Source organism: Uloborus diversus, unplaced genomic scaffold (assembly GCF_026930045.1).
Source record: "Uloborus diversus isolate 005 unplaced genomic scaffold, Udiv.v.3.1 scaffold_425, whole genome shotgun sequence".
Lineage (NCBI taxonomy): Eukaryota > Metazoa > Arthropoda > Arachnida > Araneae > Uloboridae > Uloborus > Uloborus diversus.
Window position 1 is genome coordinate 69,624 of NW_026558599.1, and position 22,479 is coordinate 92,102.

Genomic DNA, 22,479 nt, shown 5'->3' on the forward strand with positions numbered 1-22,479 from the left:
ACTGCGAATACAGTTCAAAATGGTATAAAATATAACAATGCAAAACAGATAGCCAACAAGTATAAAACATTTTTCTTCTGATGAGGATTTTTTAATATACTTGAATGTTTCAAAATTTAAAATTTTTAATTGGCAAAAGTTTGGCAATAAACATTTTAATCTAATCTCAAATAGCCAAGTATATAGTCGGAAAACCAATTTCATTAAACACTTAAGATAAGCTACCAAAAATTTGTGAACTTTGACTATTTTTAATTTTTTGGGGGACGTTATTTTTCTCTCCAAGTGCAAGTAAAATGTATATGTGCGATTTAAAATTAGATAAAACTTTTGAAAACAAAATTAATTGTAAAAGAAGTCAACCAACGGTTTGACAAAAAAATAGTTGGCTAGGCTAATGCTTTTAGATTTTTTCCAGCAGAGTGTGATCAAAAATAGATAGCAGTTGGTGGTCCCATGAACCATTGATAATTTTTTTATGGTGGTCCGAGGCAGGTTTCACTGGTCTGGGACCAGTGGACCAGCAGTAATTTCTAACGCTGTATATGATAATCTCTAACAAGTGTTTCTTAGTGGATCTGAATTTTTTTGGCATTGCGTCAATTCGTTGAATTATAGCTATTATTTCAGAAATGTCTAAGTAAAGTCAATAATAAATTTTACATATATGTTAGTTTAAGCAATACAAAAGAATGCATACCCGACAAATATATTGAAAAGAACTTCACCTCAAATCATGAATGCAATTGAATAAGAATCATTTTGCAACATATGTGTGAAAATGAGATCTGTATTTGAGAACTATAGTACTCCATTACTTTAGTCAGCTATTAATGCCTTTTGTATATAGAGTTGGCGCTCTGTTTAACGACTTTCAAGGGACCACAAAAAATTGTCCTTAAGTAGAAATCGTCCTTAAATAGAATGCTTTTAAAACTAAAACAGACCATCTGGGACCATGAAAAGCCATTGTTAAGTAGAGAAAGTCGTTAAATAGAGCGTCGTTAAACAGAGAGCCAACTGTAGTATAAGGGGTATGACATTGATGTTGATGTTTCCGAGAGTTCAATGTTTTGGGTCAATTTATAGATACCATCGTTTTTTTTTTTTTGAAGATTGATGTCTTGAAACATTGATGTTTTTCAATCGATGTTGCTTCTCTCTGAGAAACTTTATAATTTTCAATTAAAATACAAAAACATCTAAAGTAAAACGTCAATGTTTTCACAAAAACATCAATGTTTCCAAAATATCGAGATCAATGTCGCACCCCCATCAAGGGCTACCCCATAGCCCTTGATTTTAATATATGCAGCCAATCCTATTGTGGCAGTTTATGGATAATGTCTTTATATAGATAAGGTCTGTATATTGCCTGTGTAGGTAAGATCTATTATAATCCCTTCACTCGAATGATGTGCTGCGCTAGTGATAAACATCAATGTTTTCTGACAAAGTTGGAGACAATTTTTTCTGAATAATTTTCTGTTTTAAAAGCTTGAATCTTATTTTTGATTTTTCTAAGTTTTGTGCTTGTATGTTACATAGTTGAAGTTTTAACATTTGGTATAATATGCAATTATTACAAAACTTGATGAAGTGTAAGGGCGTGTAAGTAACAAAAAAGTATACTTTTAGTAAACTTCATGCAAAGTTAATGTAATTTATTTTCCTAAATCATTTGGAATAGCAGCATCTGCTAGGATTACCCTTTTTTGCTCTCAATGCAAAACAGATTGATGTTTCACATACGTATCATTTGTTCTAGTTATCTCCAAATACTTGTTTTGTCACTTACTCCTTTTGTTACTAAATGCCCCAATTCCACAATAGATTCATATTTTATTATTTGCATGGAACGTATCACTATTGGTGTAGAAAAAAGGGTGTCCTCTAGGTCCAGACCCCTCCATTGCAGTTTAGAATTAAGTTCCTTTTGTGAAAGTTAAAATGTTAATTTTTAATTTAAAAGATGCTTTTTATTATATGATCAATTTTATGTTGTTATTGTTGCTTATGCTCTAGAAGAGATCCGAAGAAATTATTTGCGCTGGAAATTTTTGTTAGAGAAAAAGAATGATCCAGCTAATATCTTTTTAAATTTATCCCTGAATATTAAAATATTTAACCTGCACCAAAATTTCTGTCTCTTGTACATGTTAAATAGTTCTAGCGCAGCTAAAATTTGCATTTTGGAGATCACTCTAAATAAATGCTGTGAGTTTTGTGACTCAAAGTTTCTACATATTTTAAATTCTGTTTTTAGAGATAATGAAGATGCTCACTGTCTAATCAGTAAAACTGATGCCAAGAAGGAGTATTTGTTAAAAGACTGTGACTTTGACAAAAGAGAGCCTCCTTTAAAATTCATTTTGAAAAAAAATCCTCACAATGTTCATGGAAATATGAAATTATATCTCCGATTGCAGGTATTCATTTTATTGTTGACTCTAGTCTACAAACAGCTCTTAAAAATATTTGAAGTAAAATCAAACAGGCAATTATACCTAAGTTTCATAATTTAATCAACTGAGTTGCATTATCCTGTTCAAGTTATTTGAGTTGAAATGTAAAGCAATGATATTTCTGTATTGAGACTGAAATTTTCATTTATTTCTTCTAACAACAACCTCTTTAAACTGTACTATGCATGACTCATTTTGTTTACTACAAATTTCCTAAAATTCATGAAATAAAATAATGTTTAAATGTGATTAATAATGAAATATTTTTAAATGCTTAGTTTTGAATAAACATTTAAAAATATTTTTGAAACTTAGTATGAGTCAGTATAATACAACATTTTGTTCTTAAAGAACTTAAAAATGAAAAAAAAAAAAAAAGATGGTCTCTAAAATAATGATATAATTTACCTAAGTATATAAGTGTAATGGTATATAAAAGTTTGTTATGGGTCTTGATTGCTTCACAGGCATTTTCTTAGAGAGCAAAGTTGTCAAGGTTTTGGACACTAAGGTAAAAACCGTGGTTTCTACCATAATGTCCGAAACCCTTATGTTAAAAACTGTCTGACAGTGTCCAAAATTATAGTTTTAGAGACATTGTATTTTGTGAGTAAGTATCAAAAACAAAATAAAATATATCAAAGTTATTCTTTATGTTGAACCTTTATTCAATGTGAACATTTAAGTGTAAATATATAACTTATTTAGGCATCTGATTCTAATTTAATTACATAGAAGTTGAAATCTTGATTAAAACTTTCAATTTGTATGCATGAGTTCAATCATTTGTTTATTTTTAAATTGTTGCTAAATTTTCCTATATTTAAGCATGTGTGCAAATGAAAGTTAAAAATATAGCGCAATAATTGACCTAAATGCAATAAAGGACAATTTTTAACTGACAAAAAAATATATCTGTTGGAAATTCTCCTACAGCTTCGTGTAGATTTTCTTCACACAACTATGGTTCCATTTCATGATCTAAAACTAAATTTCCACTTATTTACTTTAGGGAAATGCCAGTAATTTGCTTCTAAAAAATATCAAGCTAAAATAGTTTTTGTTTATTGTAGTTCCAGAATGTATTATATTAAAAATATGAAATTAGAAAATAAAACTGCACAAGTTTAAAAATGTAAGTGCTTACATTTAACCATCAATTTACTGTAGTGGAAATGAATTTTAGTCAAAACATCATGTAAAACTTACTATATGTAAAAACCATTTAAAAATGGCTTTTTTATTCATTTATTTATTTTGCACCTTGCGTTATAAATGGAATTGAAAATAGATTTCTTGGTAGTGTTGTGAATTTATTTTTACAACCCTACCAACTCTTACAATAGGAAGTTTTTAGATAATAGAGTTGTTGGCATTTTTTTAGTAGTTTTTAAATGAACATTTCAGAAAGTTTTTAAAATCAAATACTCATTAATTAAAACTTATTAATATTCATATTTAAGCATTATAAATACAGTGAAGCACCTTTTATACGTCTCTTGTATAGGTTTTTATCAATTATACATCTTAATTGGTCCCAGCAAAGCATAATAATAGGTATACACATTAATGTATACCTATTATGCATGTTTTCATTTATACGCTTTTTGCATACAATCCCTTCAGAAACGTATAAACTGTGCTTCACTGTGTTGCATTAAATATAAATTGATTAGATGAGACTCCTTTAGTTTTTGATTGATTAGATTAGACTCCTTTAGTTTTTTTATTGATTAGAGTAGACTCCTTTAGCTTGTTATTGATTAGAGTAGACTTCTTGAGCTTTTTATTGATTAGATTAGACTGTAGCTTTAGTATACTTTTGGACTGTTGAAGCACTTTTGGACTCTGTTAGACAGTTTCAGATGGGAAAAACCACCTGTCTTGTTCAAACCCCAACCCTGCTGTGAAGTTAAGAATTTGTATCTCCCCCCCCCCCTAAAATTACTCCTCACTATTTCATTAGTTTACTTGAGCCAAGTAGTTCACATGCCAGGGATCCTCGTGCCTATCACAGAGGTGGTTTTACAAATTGGATGGCACCCTTGAAGCAGATCTTTTTTACATCAATCAGGAGCCAAGCAGTCACTGATGCAACACCACGGAAGTATTGATTTGTTATGTGAACTTGGAGGACTTTCTGACCCCAACAGATTTAATATGCACCAATCATCATTGGCATGCATGTAGGGTTTTTGATTGGCTGGTATTGAGTCTATGACCCTTCAGCCAGAAGCCTGCTCCCTTACCTTACGGATAGTTAGATAGCTTTACTGATTGGGCTATCTTAAACCCTGTTAATATTGTGTTGTGAGTGATAACCATGTAAATATGACCTTATTGTAAAGTATTTTAATGAGTGCTAGTTAAAAATAGTAAAATTCAAATTTTAGTATATTGTGTGCTATAATAGTGATTCTGTAAACGTTTAAGTAGGTTGAAAAACGTGCTTTGGAAGTTTTTGGAACTGAAGATAAAATTGAAGAAATGAAAGAACAAAGAGAAGAAGCTACTCTTAAACGGAAGAAGAAAGCTTACGATAAAAAGGTTAAAGGTAATACTTTTGTGAATATTAAAATCTCTGCATGTTTACTATATAGCATTTGAGAACATTCTGATTTAGTTTTTGTTTGCTTCCCTAGAGTTGAAATATCAATAAATTAAAACCATATTCAGTTAAATAGTGGAATTGCAGGATTTTCAATCTTCAGTTTCGCAAAAATCCACAAAAAACATTCAATATTTTTTGTTTTTGAGCAATCACATTTATGTATTCTGTCAAGAAAAATGTCTAAGCAGCAATTTAGTTTGGATAGTATTTTTATGTTTGTTATTTTGCACTGCTTGTGAAGACTAATAACTATTGATTGTATCAAGCTTGTTAGCAAAAATAAAACTGAGGTTTCCAAAAGATTAATTGAGTTGCTGATTGTTTAAACAGGTGTGAGTTTGAAACACCAGTAAAAAAATTACTATATAAAAACATTCAAAACATATGAAAAATTTATGGCCTACAGACTTTGTAGTTGCCCTGATATTATTGATAAAAAATATTTTTTCCTGATTTGTCTTGATTTTTAGCATTTTGCCTTGATATTCCTGATTTTTATTTATTATAAAAAATACTTATTTTATTGGAATTTTCTCATGCAGTAGTGTTTAAATCTGTGCCAAAAATGATTAATTTTCTCAAAAAGGGAATTTCCTCTAAATTTGGAAAGAATGAATATAACTTTGCTAAAAATTGCCATGCTGTGTTTGAGATTTCAATACTTTTATATCCTTAAAATCTTTCAAGTACTTTAAAGACTTGAAAACAAAGCACCTATTTACGCTTCTAACTCAGCGGTTCCCAACCAGTGGGCCGCAAACAGTATGCTACTGGGCCGTGGACACTAGTCGAGAATCTGAACCAAGATTAATCTTGGGGTCTTAATTTCCGTATTTGCGAAAAATTACATATTACATGCACTGTCACTCAAAAGCTTGCCCTAGTTTCTTTGCCAATAAGGAACTTTAGTATTAAGATTTTTAACATTTCTTTTTTCCTCTATACTTAAAGATGAAATCTAAAGAAAATCGCCAAAGAAACTAGTACTAGCTTCAAGTTTCAAGTTATAAATACCCCTCCTTTGCTGAACTGGCATGACAAACCAGTAAAAATTCTTCCTTAAAAATTATTTTAAAAATTGTTCTCGCACAGAACAGGGTGTTTGAAACATTTGACTCAGCGCGCTCCAATGTCCAATTTTCGAACTATTTTTTAAAACTGGTATATAAAAATTTCAAGACCTACTGGTGCAACAATTCCACTGGTTTCACCTTTCTATCTTATAGGGTTTTGCTTAGGGGAGTTCTTTCTCATACAACAATTATAAAACATCTACAGCGCTCTCTGAGTTTGAACTACTTTTGAAAACCGGTGTACTAAAAAATTCCAGAGCGCTGGTGCAACATACAACTTGTTTCATGCTTCTATCTCACACGGTTTCGCTGTTATGTCATTTCAAAATACGGGAGATCTTTTTCAAACGCTCTGTATATTTACATCAGTGGTACAGAATGATGGCAGAAGGGGATTAACATCGCCAGAACTCTAGTTTTTAACGATTTCAGTCCTAATAAGGCATATTATTTATGCTACAGTTATGAGCAGATGCCACCCCCCAACCACCCAGAAAGATAGTTTTGACTGTGGAAGTAATATATAGTAGTTGGGCCTCAATGGTATTTTCTTCAAAACTGATGGGCCGCATAACTAAAAAGGTTGGGAACCGCTGGTCTAACTCAATAAATATGTGATTCAGGTCAAATAATATCAACGTCATGGACTGCAGGGTTGTTTGGTTTAAACCACGTTGGTTTAAACCAATTGGTTTTTTTTTAAACGTTTTTTTTTTTTTTTTTAAAGCCTTAAAAAATCCATTTTACAGGTTTACATTTATTTTCCCACACATATTGAATAAGAAACAAATTAGGATTGGAAAAAGCTTCAAAGCTAGTCTTTTTATTCAAGGCTTTCAACTAAATGAATTTTTTCTAAAGACTGTTGGAGAAAACAACGGTTCTTTTGGTTTAAAGCAAAATATTTTTAATCTGTTACAAACAAAAACTGTAAAATTACATTTATAAATAAATATACAGGATGTCCGAAAAGTCCTTGACACATTTAACCTAAAATACCATTGTTATGTGTCGAGGACTTTTCGGACACCCTGTATATGTAATGTATTCAACTCATTTCAGAAATATGTGTATAAATCTTTTTACAATTACGTAAAATCAACTTCACACCACAATAACATATGCATAAATACATAGCAACTTTTACGTTATAAATTAATATTATTTTTATGTTATTTAGTACTTTGAACAAAAAGCAAGTTTTGAAGCTTTTCCAGAGCCTAATCAATTTTTGAGTTATGAATGATATCTAAATGATGAAAATATATTCACAGCACTTTTCCGAAGTTGGTTTTAGTAATGTTGAAGACTTTAAAAGACGGTTGCATTGCATTTTTCAAATTCTTTTTCCTAGCTTTTCCACCACTCAGTCACTGTTGCAGAATATATAATGTTTTTGGCAAAAAAAATTTCTTGAAATATAATTTGCTACACATAAAGAGTTGTTCTAAAGAGTTTGCATTTAATATTTTTTAAACTTCAATGCTGGATGTAACATGTATGCCAGTAAATAAGCTGTAATTTAAGCCATGTTACACCAATTTTTGTATTTTGGATTTGGTTCTTTGTTTCAGCGATAGTCGATATCTTTTCCAAGTCTTTCCAAAATAAGTTTGGAGTCGAATATAGAGCAGCACTTTTTTTTAAAAACTTTGTCAGTACGACAGCAATCGATTTTTTGACTGTTCAATCATGTACTGTTGTACATTTTGCTTTACTTCAATATTTGCGACATTGTGTATATAAAAATCAGCGTTATGTAAGATCAGAAAGAAAAAATATGAAAATTGTCCTTTTGAAAAGATTATGCTTAAAAATATAACTTTTACCTTTATTCGATAATTATTCATATTATGTTTATTTTTATAAAGTTTTTTTCTTGGATCTTCATTATATTTTATCTTAACCCGCATCACAACCACTTCTTGAAGTATTTCGTATCATAAAGGGTCTATATATACATGCATACTAATATGTTAATCAAGTCAAACATTTCAATCAATATTTCCCCGCAGAAAGCTATTTTAATTATTTAATTTAGTTACAAGATTTTGTTCTTATCTCTTTAATTAATCAAGAAATTAGGTATAATGTGACTATTGAATAACTGTTAATTACATGGAACCTTAATTACCTTCTGAAAATTAATTGTTTTTCTCGCAAATAGTATTTAAACCAAAAAAAAAAAAAAACGGTTTAAACCAAAAAAAATTTTTTTTTTTTTTTTGAAAAAAAAAACGTTTTTTTTACCAACCCTGATGGACTGGCCACCATTTAATTAAGACTTACATCCAGTGAAAAATGTTTGGGAATATCTAGCACAAAAATTATATGAAAATGGGAGCTAACATTTTCCGACCAAGTTGTCCAAGCAGTGATTGAGTAAGCAGCATGGTATGAACACTACCCATAGGTAACACAAAACTTGATACTTTCTATGGAAAATCGCATGATTGAAGTAATTAAAGGTAATAGAAACAAAATTAAATATTAACAAATTTACTGTGTTTCTCAACCTTAAATATAATTTTTAAATTAAAAGGAGTCTATATTTTTTTTGAGTTCCCTACATTTGGTTTTTATTAATAAATTCACCGCATTATATATATATATATATATATATATATATATATATATATATATATATTCTTTAAATAAATTACCACTAACTCATGTTTCATGTACTGTTTATTATAAAATGAAATAAATCCACACATTCTTATTTTTATTGTGAACTAGCTGCATTAGGTGGTCTACCTCAAAAATAAAAGTTTTGTCAAGTGCCGCATATGTCCTGCAATCAGGCAAAAAAAAAAAAAATGTAAAATTTCCTGTCAATGTGTAGATAAAAGCAGTTTTCTGCCTTTAAATTTTATATATTTTTTTTTAATTCCAAAACATCAGCCATTTTTATATATTAACCCACATCAGGCGTGATCTTTCCACTTCGACATGGCCGTTGAAATAATTATTTTTAGTTAGATGAATTTGCATGTATTAATAAATTATGTTCTGAAAATTTCAGAAAATTTTTAAATACTTAAGCGAAAAGTAATTCTATAACTAAAGTACATCAACTTAACAGAATTTTGCCAATCTATTGTGGTCCATAAAAGCTATTAAAACTGCAGAAAATGCAGTCGATGTTTAAAAAAAAAAAAACATGAAAGCTAAATCCATTATTCTTTTTGAATATTTTTATAAAGTTCACTCATTTTTCCATAAATAACTATGATTACAAAACGGACGATATTTTTTGAGAAAGATAACTCCTTTTTAGAAAAAATTCTTTATGTTTGTTTCCTTTTTTTTTTTCTTTTCACAAAAATAACATCTGCTAGGAATCAGTAATTCAACTTTATTTAATTTTAATTCCATAAACAGAAGCCACAGATGATGCTTTAAAAATAAAGATAAGCCTTGTTTTAGAATATGAAATCAACTTAAAATGAAGAATTATGGATGTTCTAATTATCCCTCAAACTTCAAATAAAGTTCATATTGTGCAATTATTAAGGGCTATAAAATGCTGCAAAAATCAAACAAATGTGACTTTTTTTTGATGAAATACTCCAAATTAAAAAAATTTTCTATAAAATTAGAATGAATTTTTTTTTTTTTTTTTTTTTTTAATGAAATGTAGCTTATGTTCTATTCTGCACCCCTGACAATGTGCATACAAAATTTCATGATGATCGGTTGAGTAGTTAAGGCATGAAAGAATTACAAACAAAGTCACTTTCACATTTATAATATTAGTAAGGATTGCCTTTTATGCTTGTGTCTATATTTTTGGGACAGTTCAGCTAAGGACTTAGTTACAATTTGGTTATTTATAGAGATAAAATCAGTCCGGAAAAAAAACTGGAAAATTTCTGGAAAAAAAACCATTTTTTTCCAAAGGGGTTTATTTCCAATCCGGAAAAATTGAAAATTTGAATTTCTTCAACTTTTCAGGAGGTTTTAATTGAAATTTTTAGCAAAAAGTGACAAAATTAGAAATTTCTCAATCTTAAATTCTGAATCTATTTCCTTCTCCCCCCACTATCTTCTTGTATGTTAAAATACAGTCTATTTTTGATAATGCAAGTTGTTGCATGATAATATAATTTGCATATAGATCAAAAAACATTTAATACATTTTAAATTTTCTCAATAATATCAATTAGGAGAACTGTTAGACGTAAGAGTATATATGCTATATTAGGGTGGCTCAAAAATTTTTTTTTTCAACTAGAGTCCAGGACACCCCTTATTTTTTTAGACTTACCAATAGTATTATGCTGTAAAATACTATTGGTATGGAGTTTCTTACTCAAATTTTAAGACGGTGCTCATTGATCCATCAATTTAACATTAGCCGTAGCGTAGAAAATGTGCCAAATTAAGAAAAATTAATTTTCCCATCTTTTTTTTTTTTTTTTTTTGTAAATATTTTGCAATGTATATGCATAATACTCAAATATATTATAATATGTATTGTTGTTTTTTCATTTCAATGTATTTTTTTAGCCTACCTCCCCATACTGATAAAGTTTAGGGGAGGGGGTTGAACACCCTCTTTCAGTTGAAATAGGTAGCTAAAATTCTTCTAGTACATTGCTATCCACAAGTCTAAAAATATTGAGGGGTATCCTGGTATCTAAGAGACTTTTTTTTTACATGTATTTTTGAACCACCCTAGTGTTCCCCCCCCCCCCACACACACAACAAAAAATAAACGAAAGTTAGTTTGTCAAGTTGCACACCCCTTCTTATATTTTCCCTTTTCGGTCAAAACAATCGTGAAAAAAAGTTTCATATAATTTAAACAATGGCAAGCAGAGTGCTGACTTGAGCCTGACCTGTATTCTGTATACTAGACCAAATTAAAAAAAAAAAAATTTGTTTGAAAAAAAAAGTTTGAAATTTCATGTTGATAAAAAGTTACCCCTATAGCCCCAAAAAATATTTATCCGAATTAAAAAATATTTAGGTGTCCAGCAGGAGGCCTAAAATTTAGAATTTTCTTCAAAAAAGTGATTATTTTTTATTTACCTGTTAAAAAATTTGAATTACATTTAAATAAAATATCAAGTTCAAAAAATATTAGTGAACACATTTTCAAATCAGCATTTGCAAATTAATGATAAAAAATAAAATACAGTGAAGCACCGTTTATACGTTTCTCTTTTATACGTTTTTACCAATTATACGTTTTTTAAATTGGTCCCTGCAAAGTCTAATACGCATTAACCTATACCTATTATACGTTTTTTCATTTGTATGCTTTTTTCATACAGTCCCTTCAAAAACGTATAAACGGTGCTTCACTGTATACATAAAACGAAAAATTTAACTAAAAATTGAAAAAATCCATATTTTGAGTATCATGTGGGAGACTTAAATATAGCAAGAGAACAAGTATTGCTATTTAACGCTAATTATCGATTTTACTGTTTATATTTTTCAGCTTGATAGCTTCTTAAAATTTAGCTTACATTAAAAAAATATATATATAGAAAAAAAATCAATTTTTAGAAGAAAATTACAAATTTTAGACAAATATTTTTTGATTTGGATAAATATTTTTGTGGTACATGAGGGAATATAGAGGCAACGTTTTTTATCTCAACATGAAGTTTCAAATTTCCCAAAAGAATTTTTTTTTAATTCGGTCTAGTACAGTCTACAGTGTTGGTTCACACTTTCAGGCACGTCGGCACGGGTCGCTGTTGTTCAAATTATATGAAACTTTTTTGCAGTTAAAAATTCTTCAGTAATCAATACGTAAGTCATTTCAATTCATCAAAATTGTAACCAAAACTTACCTTTATTCTCGAGGATCAAGTATAGCATCAGGGAAAGGTTGTTTGCTTTAGTGGAACAATTGTAGGCACTTGAAGAGGTTTTTTCCCATACATTTGGAAATCCAAGTTTATTTAGACCACAAAAAAATGTATTGGGCAATTTTATCCACAAACATACCTTAAACACAATACTAGTTCTTATTAATTTGAATCTACTTAATTATTAACTTTTACATAGCACTGAACAAAACTTAAATGTTTCATAACATTGAACAAAACTTAAACTTAAATTTGAAAAATTTGAAAAAATACAATTTTTTTTTTAATTATAAATTCACATTGTATTTCGGCTTTTCTGGATAGGAAAAAATCAAAACTCAATAGCTTTCATTTTGAGAGAGTAAAGTTACATTGCAAGTTGCAAGGAAGTTAAATCATACTTATTTTCCTTTCAAACAATGTCCATCTATGTTTGGAAGTCAATAATTACTATTATTATTTCAAGTTTCAAAGGCAATCTAAAATAGAAAATGTAATTGTTTTGATCAGACACACCTTACCCAATATTATTGGTTGAATGACGATATGACTTATTTCTGGTGTTTGACCAAGAAAGCTTTCGAATACAAAACAAAAAGTTTTTATAATTTGACTTACCTTTATGCGTATTTCTGTCAAGCAGAAAAAGATGTCTGAATTTTATATCTTTTTTAATGCTTAACCGTTTGTATGTTCCGAGAAAAAAAGAGCTATTGAGAAACCCTACTTTTATTCATAAAAAAATCAATATTTCCAAAATAAAACTGAAAAAAAAAAAAAACTTTTTTTTTTGACCACTTCCAAATTTCGGGAAATTTTACATCGCTAGTCACTTATTATTGTTATTTTGGCTAAAGTATAGCTTAGGGGAACATTGGCAATTTATAGATATATTGCTATGGGAAACTAGATATTTTAGAGTTGGTGACATTTTTAGAAATGTATGGCAACTATAGTAAAGGGTGTTCCAAAATTAACGCAAGATTTGAATTTGCCACAATTTTTGCTGTGAATTGTTGGCAGCCACGGAAAAAGAACAATTTGACAGCTGGGAGATTAGGGTTAGTAAAAATGGAGTGTTATGCTATTATACAGCCAGCGAAACAATTCAATCACTGCATGAGGAATTTCCTGTTCGTGTACTCTCTTGTTTCGGTGATATGAATTGTACCCTAGATTGTGTGATTTTACATCATTAGACTTCTCCCTATGGGGTTATTTGAAATCAAACGTCTATGTCAGCAATCCCACAACCACCTGCGCATTACCTAATTGCGATATCGAGCGCCAATAACAATAAACTGCTTGACCCGCCCAAACTTTCATTATTTTTCAAATAATTGTTCGATAATGAAAACGCATTATAGAATCAAAAACGCTCCATTTGTAATAACCCTAGACCCTCAGCTGCCAAATTGTTCTTTTTTCAAGATTGCCCACAATTTATTGCAAAAATGACGGCAAATTCAAATTTTGCGTTAATTTTGGGACACCCTTTATTTGTGGCCATCTTCAGTCAAAGTTACACGGGAACTACTTATTTGGTACTTTTTTATTACTACTACTTATTTTTACCTTTTTACAATATCTCTCATTATTTTCTCTTTTTAAGTCACTTTTAAATGAAATAAAACATTAAACAAGATTAAAAGCTCCGTTACCTATGAAATAGTCTGCCAAATAAGCAGATCATGAAATTAAAAAAAAATTAACTGTAATTTGAATTCCGAAACTTTGAATTCAAATTATGTTTTTCGCAATCACGAGTTGCGACAAGACTCTACTGGTTAGAGTTATTGTTTCTAGAAATGACTCCCCCGCCGAAGCATGTCCCTCCTCCTGGGTACTTACGTGTATATAGTTGTGTGCGTGTGTGTGTGTAGGCTTGCGAGTGTGCATGTAGGCGTGTGTGTGTGTGTGTAAAGGCGTGCGCGCGTAGGCGACTGTGTATGAGCATGCGTGTGTAGGACATGGACGCCACCGCCCAGCAAAAGTGAATTCCGGGGGACAGTGCTCAGGACCAGCCGCGCCGCCGCCGGTGGACGGTGGTGCTGCAGCCCTGGTCCAAGCTGAAAAAGGAACCGTGACGTCAAGGACAGTCAAATGAAAGCAATAAGCAATCGTGATTGCTCAAAAAAATGCCTAAGTAAAATGTAAACAAGTGCTAATGTGCCGCTATTCTACACTCTTACCATTATTTCAAAACATTTTAGCTTTTAACTTTTACTTAGCATTTAAACTTTTACTTTCTTATGTAAGCTAAATTAAACATGCATAATTTCTCTTTATTGTTTTTCGATATAGCTTTAAGAATGGAAGTGAGGAGCAGTTTATATAGAAAGAACGATACCTCACACAATCATACGTATGGTCCTGAAGAGTATGATGAGGAGGAGGATGTGTATATTAAAACGTGTTCTTCGTGTGGTCATACAGTTGAGTTTGAAAAAATGTAGAATATTTTTATGATAGATATTTCTTATTATGTTCCATTCATACCCTGTTTTTTTTTTTTTTTTTTAATGACATGTTTTAATTTAAAAGGTAGTTAATGCATAGCTGGTCCTCATTGATATCATCAGATTTGTCACTTTTATTGAACAAATTTTTTTCTGTATAATAGTGATTGTATATAATGAGCATGATTGAAATTTATGTAAAATTTAACTTTTATATTGTCACCTTTTTACTCAAATTTTCATGTTTTGTCACCTTTTAAGGGACCAGTAAAACAGTGTGGTGCAATGTATGTAAAATCTCTTAATAAATTTTTGTTAATATACAAAAATAGCTTCCTTTTTTTTATTAACATACTTAATTTTGTAAAGCTGAATCAGTATTCTTCATTTTAATTACAAAAACAAAATGTGAGACATAGTAACAGTAAGAAAAACTATTAAAAAAAACAAGTTTGCAAAAAAGTTGCAGACATATGTTTTGGGGTTTTAACGAACCCCTTTCTCAATGCAGAGAGGCATGAACTACGACTGTAAAGTCATCCAACTTTTGTTGGATACACGTTACAATTACCTCCACTTATCTTTCTTGTAAACTCTCTTTTTCCGGTATTATCCCGCATTGACCTTTTCTGAGAACTTTATATTGAGGTTTCTTCATCAATCCTTTCCTTGAAAGAACTCTTGAGTAGAGATTCTCTAGCGCTGGTCCAGCCAACCAGCACTGGTTCACAGACAAACTCGACCAGATATCGGAGGTTTTAAGTTGCCTAGGTTGAATATTTCCCTTATTTCAAAAAAAAAAAAAATTGCGGTGATTTAATCTTAGGATCTGGAGCCCATTGTTTTGTCTTTGAAAGTTGACAACATTCAAGCATGATTTTATTTCACTTGTTAAAACTTTTTACCGATCTGGATTTTGTGATTGTTTTTTTATTATTTTCATCAATTTTTCTCAAAAGTGTAGTTATCTAAAGGGGACATCACACGAGAGAAATTTCAGGTCATCGCAACCGCAAAAGCAACTGTCAACGCTATCTGGAACCGGTTTTTCTACTCACTTCCCCCAACGACTGCACCAAAATACTCATGTGCTATTGAAATTCTCAGTTGCTCCTATAGGGGCAAATTTTTTCCTCTGCTAGAAAAAAATTACCTCTATAACTTTTTGGCAAGTTAAAGAAGAACCAATGAGGGAACTGGAGTTTCGTGACATCAGGCAATGTCACTGTAAATACATTTGCAACCATGACGACAGAAACAAGGGAATTCCTTTTTATTGTTCTATTTATTTTATGTTTCAAACAATTTCAGTTACACTCTGAAAAACGGATGAGCGACATTTAACCTCTGGATTTGCATCTGATTTTGAAATTAAATTGCTACTTATTGTTGTTACTCAAATAAAACTTCGTAAATCCCGGGTATACAATTTATTGTAGATGACATGACATACACAGGATATAATCCTTAAACATATTGAGCAACTTAAAACGTATAATAATCGTATAGTTATAATTAGCTTAGAACCGTAGGACGTATAATAACGACAATTCAAAAGAAAGTAATTCTAAACATTTTCCGTTGCCAGGTTCACTAAACATAACTATAGTAAAAACAGTGTTGCCAAATTATCAAACGAGTTTCAACATACTCCCACCTTTTGTATTGCAAATAAAGCTGGTCGCAATACAAAACTACAATAAAATAAAATACATAATAAATAATTTCAAATTATAACAAAATGAAAGACAATGATGAATAATGCAAATAATAGTTAACACAATTTTAAAGTCACAGTACGAAAAAACTAATTGATGTCTACAAGTCCAAACGTTGTGGAGGGAATATTCGTCGACCACTGCGGGTTTGTTTCACTGGTTGAGGTACCTCGGTCATGGGAATGAAAATCTCAGCGTTAGGGTTGAGGGTTTTTGGAATAGAAGCTGCTGTGGACTCCAAGTACTCTGAATCGATATTAGCTGCTACCTCCTTTCCATTTGCTGCTAGGTCTGATGGTAAATCACTGATTGACATTTCGAGAGGATACAGCCTCTGCAAAGGTCTAACGAGGTAGCCATTAGCAACTCGTAGTTTGGCAATTCTTTGGATACCATCCCTGCCAGGATACAGTTCAACAACACGACCTAATGGCCAGTTCAATCTCTTAGTGTCCTCACATCCTATGAGAACTATTTCTCCCACCGAAATTTCCTGCTGTTTTGATCTAGATTTTGGATTACGTACAAGTTCACCTAAATATTCCTTCTGGAAGCGTTTTCGAAAATTATCGCGCAAACTTTGTACATAACGCACTTTTTAATAAATGCTGGGAGTCAAGGATGTCCAAGTCATGTGTTTCTGATCCTCTTATGTCTTATATGAAATGAGCTGGAGTTACAGGTGTCATTTCATTCGGATCGTCCGAGATATAGGTGAGTGGTCTCTCATTAATGACACTTTCTGCTTCGCACAACACCGTGAGCATCTCTTCGTATGTCACGCAAGCCTTTCCCAAGCACTTTCGTAAAATTTGTTTAATACTACGTACCATTCTCTCCCACCAACCACCATACCATGGCGCGGTGGGTGGGCTAAAATGCCATTTGATGTTTTGCAAGGCACATTCAGATTGTATTTCCTCCCAATTCAATGATTGAAGGGCTCGTGCTGTTCCAGTAAAATTTGACCCCATTGTCAGAATACATTACAGAGCATCTCCCTCTTCTAGCGAAGAATCTTCTCATTGCTTGCCGGAATGCTTCAGCTGACAATGACGTGACGAGCTCTAGGTGAATGGCTCTATATGCAGCACATGTGAACAAAACAATCCATGCCTTGGTACCCTGACGTAAGTGTAAAGGTCTCGCCAAATCTACACCAGTGACTTGGAATGCAGAAATGCGTTTTGTTCTATCAATGGGCAGAGGCGCTGTATTCGGCTGTACTGGCTTTCTTGAATGTCGCTTGCAGATCACACACTTGCTTATAACCTCTCTAACAACCCTCCGACCGCGAGGAATCCAGTAGAGCTCTCGAATATGATTCAGAGTTGTCTGAACACCACTATGCATCAAAGCTTTATGAACGTATTCGATGTACAGTCTCACGATGGTATGATCTGGTAGTACGGTTGGTTTTTGAAAATCTTCTGGGTCTTCACCCAAAACTAACTTAGTTTCAACTTTTAAAAGTCCAGACTCTTCGGAAAATCGTATAGACTTCGAGTATTTTTCCTTCAATTCAGCATGCAGTTCTGTTTGTACCAATTTAATGACGGCGAGTTCTGCCTTCTGTATTTCTTCATATGTTAACTCGCAGATAACTCGGGTGGACTTATACCTAGCATTATTTATAAATCTCAGCATCCAAGCTACCATTCTTATAACTTTGCTGTACTTAGAAAAGTATAGAAGCTTCTTGCTGAAGTTTTCCTGTAAGTTAATATTCCTGCTGCAGATAACACTTTTCTTTCTTTCAACTAAAGCTTCTTCAGGCATCGTAATCTCAGTATTTGGCCAGGTATTTTCTGTTTCTTGTAGCCAAGTGGGACCCTCCCACCATCGACTATCTATCAGCTCCTTCCAATTACAAGAACGCGAGGGCAAGTCGGCCGGATTCATAGATCCTGGTACAAATCTCCAACTATCGACATTTGTAAGTTGACGTATTTCTTTAACCCGGTTACCGACGAAAGTATTCCACGGTTCTCCTTTCGTTATCCAGCTCAGGACAACCATTGAATCGACCCAAAAGGAAATTTTCAAAGGTTGCTGTATTGCTTCTAAAACGGTACTTGCTATTCTTGCACCCATTGTAGCTCCAAGCAACTCTAAGCGTGGAATCGTCGGTCTTTTCATCGGGGCTACTCTGGCTTTGGCAGTTATTAACTGGACAGAGGTTCCCGTTTCTTCTTCAGAGCGTAAGTATACACAGCAAGCGTATGCATCTGCGGAAGCATCGGTAAAGACATGCAGGCTTGTATTCTCAAGAGTTCCTAGCATTAATCGACGAGGTATTCTGCACTGTTCTATGAGATCAATATGCTTCACCCAGTGTTGATATCTATGTTGAATATTTAGAGGCAGATCGTCGTCCCAGCCTATCTTGTTTTTCCAAGCTTCTTGAAGCAATAATTTTGGAAGAAGCGTTGCAGGTGACGTAAATCCAATAGGATCGTATATGCTGTTAACTATAGAGAGAAGCTTTCTCTTTGAAAGGACCTTTTCTGAAGTCCTTTTACAGCCAGCACAATAAAGTTCATCTGCATGAGTGTCCCATTTCAGGCCAAGTACATTCTGATCTATACTTTCTTCAATTCCACTGTAAGCCCAGCATCTCAATTCAAAGGAACCCTTTTGCATTACTTCTATAGCTTGCGATTTTAATTGTTCCAGTTCTTCGCTGGTATTCACACTCGTGACTAAGTTGTCTACATAAAATCCTTCTTTCATTCGATTGATCGTGTTTTGCAGGACTATTGATTGGAATTCCTGCGATTCAAGATGAAATTTAATCGTGGCATTTAATAAAAAGGGGCTTGATGAAACGCCGAAAACAACACGACAATGCCTGTAAAATTTCATCTTAGTGTGTTCTTTGTCTTCCCACCAAAGGAATCTTAGGTAGTCTCTATCTTTGGAAGCTAAAGAGAGTTGAAGAAATGCTTGTTTAATGTCTGCAATTACTCCAATGGCACCACAACGAAATTTACTTATGAGGCGAGGGATTTCACTTAATAAACTTGGTCCTGTACTAAGACAGTCATTTAAGGAGGCATATCCGGGGCGTTTGCATGAAGCGTCAAAGACTGGCCTGACCTTCGTGGTAGCGCTTGATGATTTAACGACTGGATGATGTGGCAAATAATGACAAGCCTTTGAACTTGACATTTCAGCTTCTGTCACCTCCTCTATGATGTTATCATTCTTCCACTGCTGTAAGACACCATCATACAGTTCGTAGTAATTGTCTTTCAAAAGACGCTTTGTAAAGGTGCGAAGTCTTGCTTCTGCCTGGTCGTTTCCATCATACAAGTGAGGATGTCCTGCTAGCCATGGAAGAACCACCTCATACCTGTTTCCAGTTTTCCGAATTGTCTCTTGAAAAAATGTGACCGTTTCTTCATCTAGCTCCTTAGTTGTTTTCCTCTCAGTGGGATCTGTTATACCCAAAGATTCCAAGTCCCAAATTTTTTGTATCTCTGAGTGATGCATACATAGCGATACCATATTTATGCTGCTCTTCTTTCCTGGACCTAAAACACTCCATCCGAGTTTCGTTTCTACGGCTGTTATACCAGATGGCAGAACTTCTATTCTTCCTGTTAATATTCCTCCCAGAAAGTCAGCACCGATGAGCATGTCAATAGGAGGAGTTTCTGGACCTATGTCTGTTAGTTCAATTCCTCGACGTTTTAATTCTTGTACTAAATCTGGGTCACGTATGCGAGGCAAAGAAGAACATATCTTGGGCTGGTCCAAAATTGACATGTTGCACGAAAACTTTCTATCGATACTCTGAACGTTGATGTCATAGCGACCATGTTTAACTTCAGCTGTTTGCTTACCACCAAATAGTCCTTGGGACAATAACTCTGTACCTGAAGGTTTTAACCTTAACTCTTTAACTACTTGGTTGGTTACGTAAGATCGCTGTGATCCATCATCCAAGGAGGGCTCTGACATAAATTTCTTGATTTCCATTTCTTAAACGTATCAATATTGTTTTCAAATATATAACCTTCTGAGGTGTAAGTTCCGTAAATAAAGTGGACGTATTCACTTCTATCTTTGATTCATTAGGGAGTTGAACCTTATTTTTTCTAGACAATTCTGGACACAAGATTACGTAGTGTCGCTTTCCACATACAAGGCAATGAATATTACTGCGACAGTTTTTCGCCATGTGTCCAATCTTCAAGCACACCAAGCAGCAGCGTCTACGTATTACAATTGATTTTCTCTCTTCTGTACTCATTGAGGCAGCTTTATGACAGTCTTGACTGTCATGACGTTTCTGACAAAAAATGCACTCAGTCTTACAAGGCCTTTCGTAAGAAGATGTTAAAGTCATTGCTGTAGGTTCATCTTTGCTTGAAGATTCCTTCTTAACTTTTGCGGGCTGACCAAAGGCTCTTTCGGCTAAAGCCCGATGCTCTTCCCCTTCTATCTCGCGACGAAGAAATGACATCAACCTTTCCAACAGTTTCTCTTTCGTAATTTGGACGGTTTCTTCATCATCCACCTCACTGTTTAATAAATATCTATCCCAAGCCTTTAATACATCAGTTGGAAGACACGACTCCACAACCGGATACAACATGGCAGCATAATTTTGCGTAGTGACGCCTAATGTTTCCAGAGCTCTTAAACACGAACCGAGCTTGTCGTACAAATCAGAAAGCTTAATGTTAGCTCGGTTGTTTACCAATGTTAAAAGATCTCGTATAAACACGTCAATTAATAAATCACGTCTGCCAAACCTGGACTCGAGATGTTCGATAACCTTGGCATAATTTTTCTTAGATGGTGGATAACTTTCTACTATATTGCGTGCTTTCGAAGTAGGCTTCAATGATGACAGAAGATACTGAAACTTATCCTCTTCTAATATACTAGTATCTTCATGAATACGACTGTATTGCGCCCAAAAAGGCAACCCAAGTCCTTGGCATTAGGTCATATTCTTTCAATTCAATTTTTGGAAGCTTCAACTTCCCAATCGTAGCTGTATCAATTGGCGAAGAAGCGCCAATCGTACTACGCCGTAAACAATGCTCATATTCTGTTTTAAGTTCAATAAAGCGATCTCTATACGTTTCCATTTCATCATATTCCTTATCGCTTTGCTCGTAAATTTCCAATAATTGAGCATCAGCACTAAATAAACGCTCGGCTTTATCCGCCAACTTATTAAAAATTGCGCCAAGTTCATTACCTCCGACTTCTTCTTTCTGTGTTCTTTCAAATTGATTACAAGTCGTGGTAAATAACCTTCGTAAATTAGTTCTTTCTTTCCGTAATCTTTCAAATTTGTCGAATTTCTGAGTGATAACGGCATCATCTTTGTCTTCGTTGTCAGACATATTCGCTATTCGAATCAGAAAATACGAAGTTTAAATTTCACGGACGCCACTTGTTGTTACTCAAATAAAACTTCGTAAATCCCGGGTATACAATTTATTGTAGATGACATGACATACACAGGATATAATCCTTAAACATATTGAGCAACTTAAAACGTATAATAATCGTATAGTTATAATTAGCTTAGAACCGTAGGACGTATAATAACGACAATTCAAAAGAAAGTAATTCTAAACATTTTCCGTTGCCAGGTTCACTAAACATAACTATAGTAAAAACAGTGTTGCCAAATTATCAAACGAGTTTCAACACTTATATCTTAGTTAACATCAGTGCAAATTTTATACTTTTCTTAATCTATATTGGTGGGGGTTTTTTTCATTGGGTTTTTGAAAATTGTTTTGTATTAATGTCGCAATTATGATACTTGAACAATTACAGAAAATTTTTTCCTTGAAAAAGTTACGTAAAAATTCATTTTAAAATCATTGCATTGAAACTGTATTTTTTATTTTTTTTAAATTCAAACTGATCATCAGTTTGAATCAGTTACTGATGGGTACAAAGGACGGATACAAGGGAGGGGCGATTTGGGCGATCGCCCCTCCCTTGAGGGTCCCTGCATGAGCAATTTTTCCAAATTGAAGTTCTAAAACGCAAGTGTAGTCCTTCTTTGACGACATTTAGGAAAGAGGATATTAAGGCCTTTTCCCGGATATTTTGCAAAATTTAAGTTTTAATGATGCGATTGTTGACACTTCTGGCAGTGTTACGGTGGAAAATGGGTTTAGTGACTTTTGTTCGGTAAATTTTCGAAACTGAAGTTCTTAAAAAGCGGTTTTAGACGACCTTCTCTCATGTTATGGGGAGGAGATTTCGAAACATTCCCCCCAAGAATTACTATGAAACTGAAGTTCGAAATAGCAATTTTAGAATAACTCTTTCAATGGAAAAATGA

The 22,479-nt window shown here is 32.9% G+C and overlaps 2 protein-coding genes across 4 annotated transcripts in view; one reads left to right on the plus strand and one right to left on the minus strand.

The window, feature by feature from the left end:
- The window catches only part of LOC129233450 (DNA repair protein complementing XP-A cells homolog), a 58,703-nt gene extending 43,992 nt beyond the window's left edge, over window positions 1-14,711 (plus strand). For all 3 annotated transcript variants that reach the window (XM_054867475.1, XM_054867476.1, XM_054867477.1), the window contains 3 exons: window positions 2,267-2,429; window positions 4,902-5,019; window positions 14,282-14,711. In XM_054867475.1, the coding sequence (XP_054723450.1) occupies window positions 2,267-2,429; window positions 4,902-5,019; window positions 14,282-14,433 (433 nt within the window). In that variant the 3' untranslated portion in view covers window positions 14,434-14,711. The remainder of the gene's footprint in view (window positions 1-2,266; window positions 2,430-4,901; window positions 5,020-14,281) is intronic.
- Window positions 14,712-16,254: 1,543 nt separating this feature from the next.
- Window positions 16,255-19,925, minus strand: LOC129233452 (uncharacterized). Its single transcript, XM_054867478.1, has 2 exons — window positions 17,608-19,925; window positions 16,255-16,660 (listed from the first exon to the last, which is right to left on the minus strand). Exons 1-2 carry the CDS (start codon window positions 19,923-19,925, stop codon window positions 16,255-16,257), a joined length of 2,724 nt encoding a protein of 907 aa, XP_054723453.1.
- Between the last annotated feature and the right edge of the window lie 2,554 nt (window positions 19,926-22,479).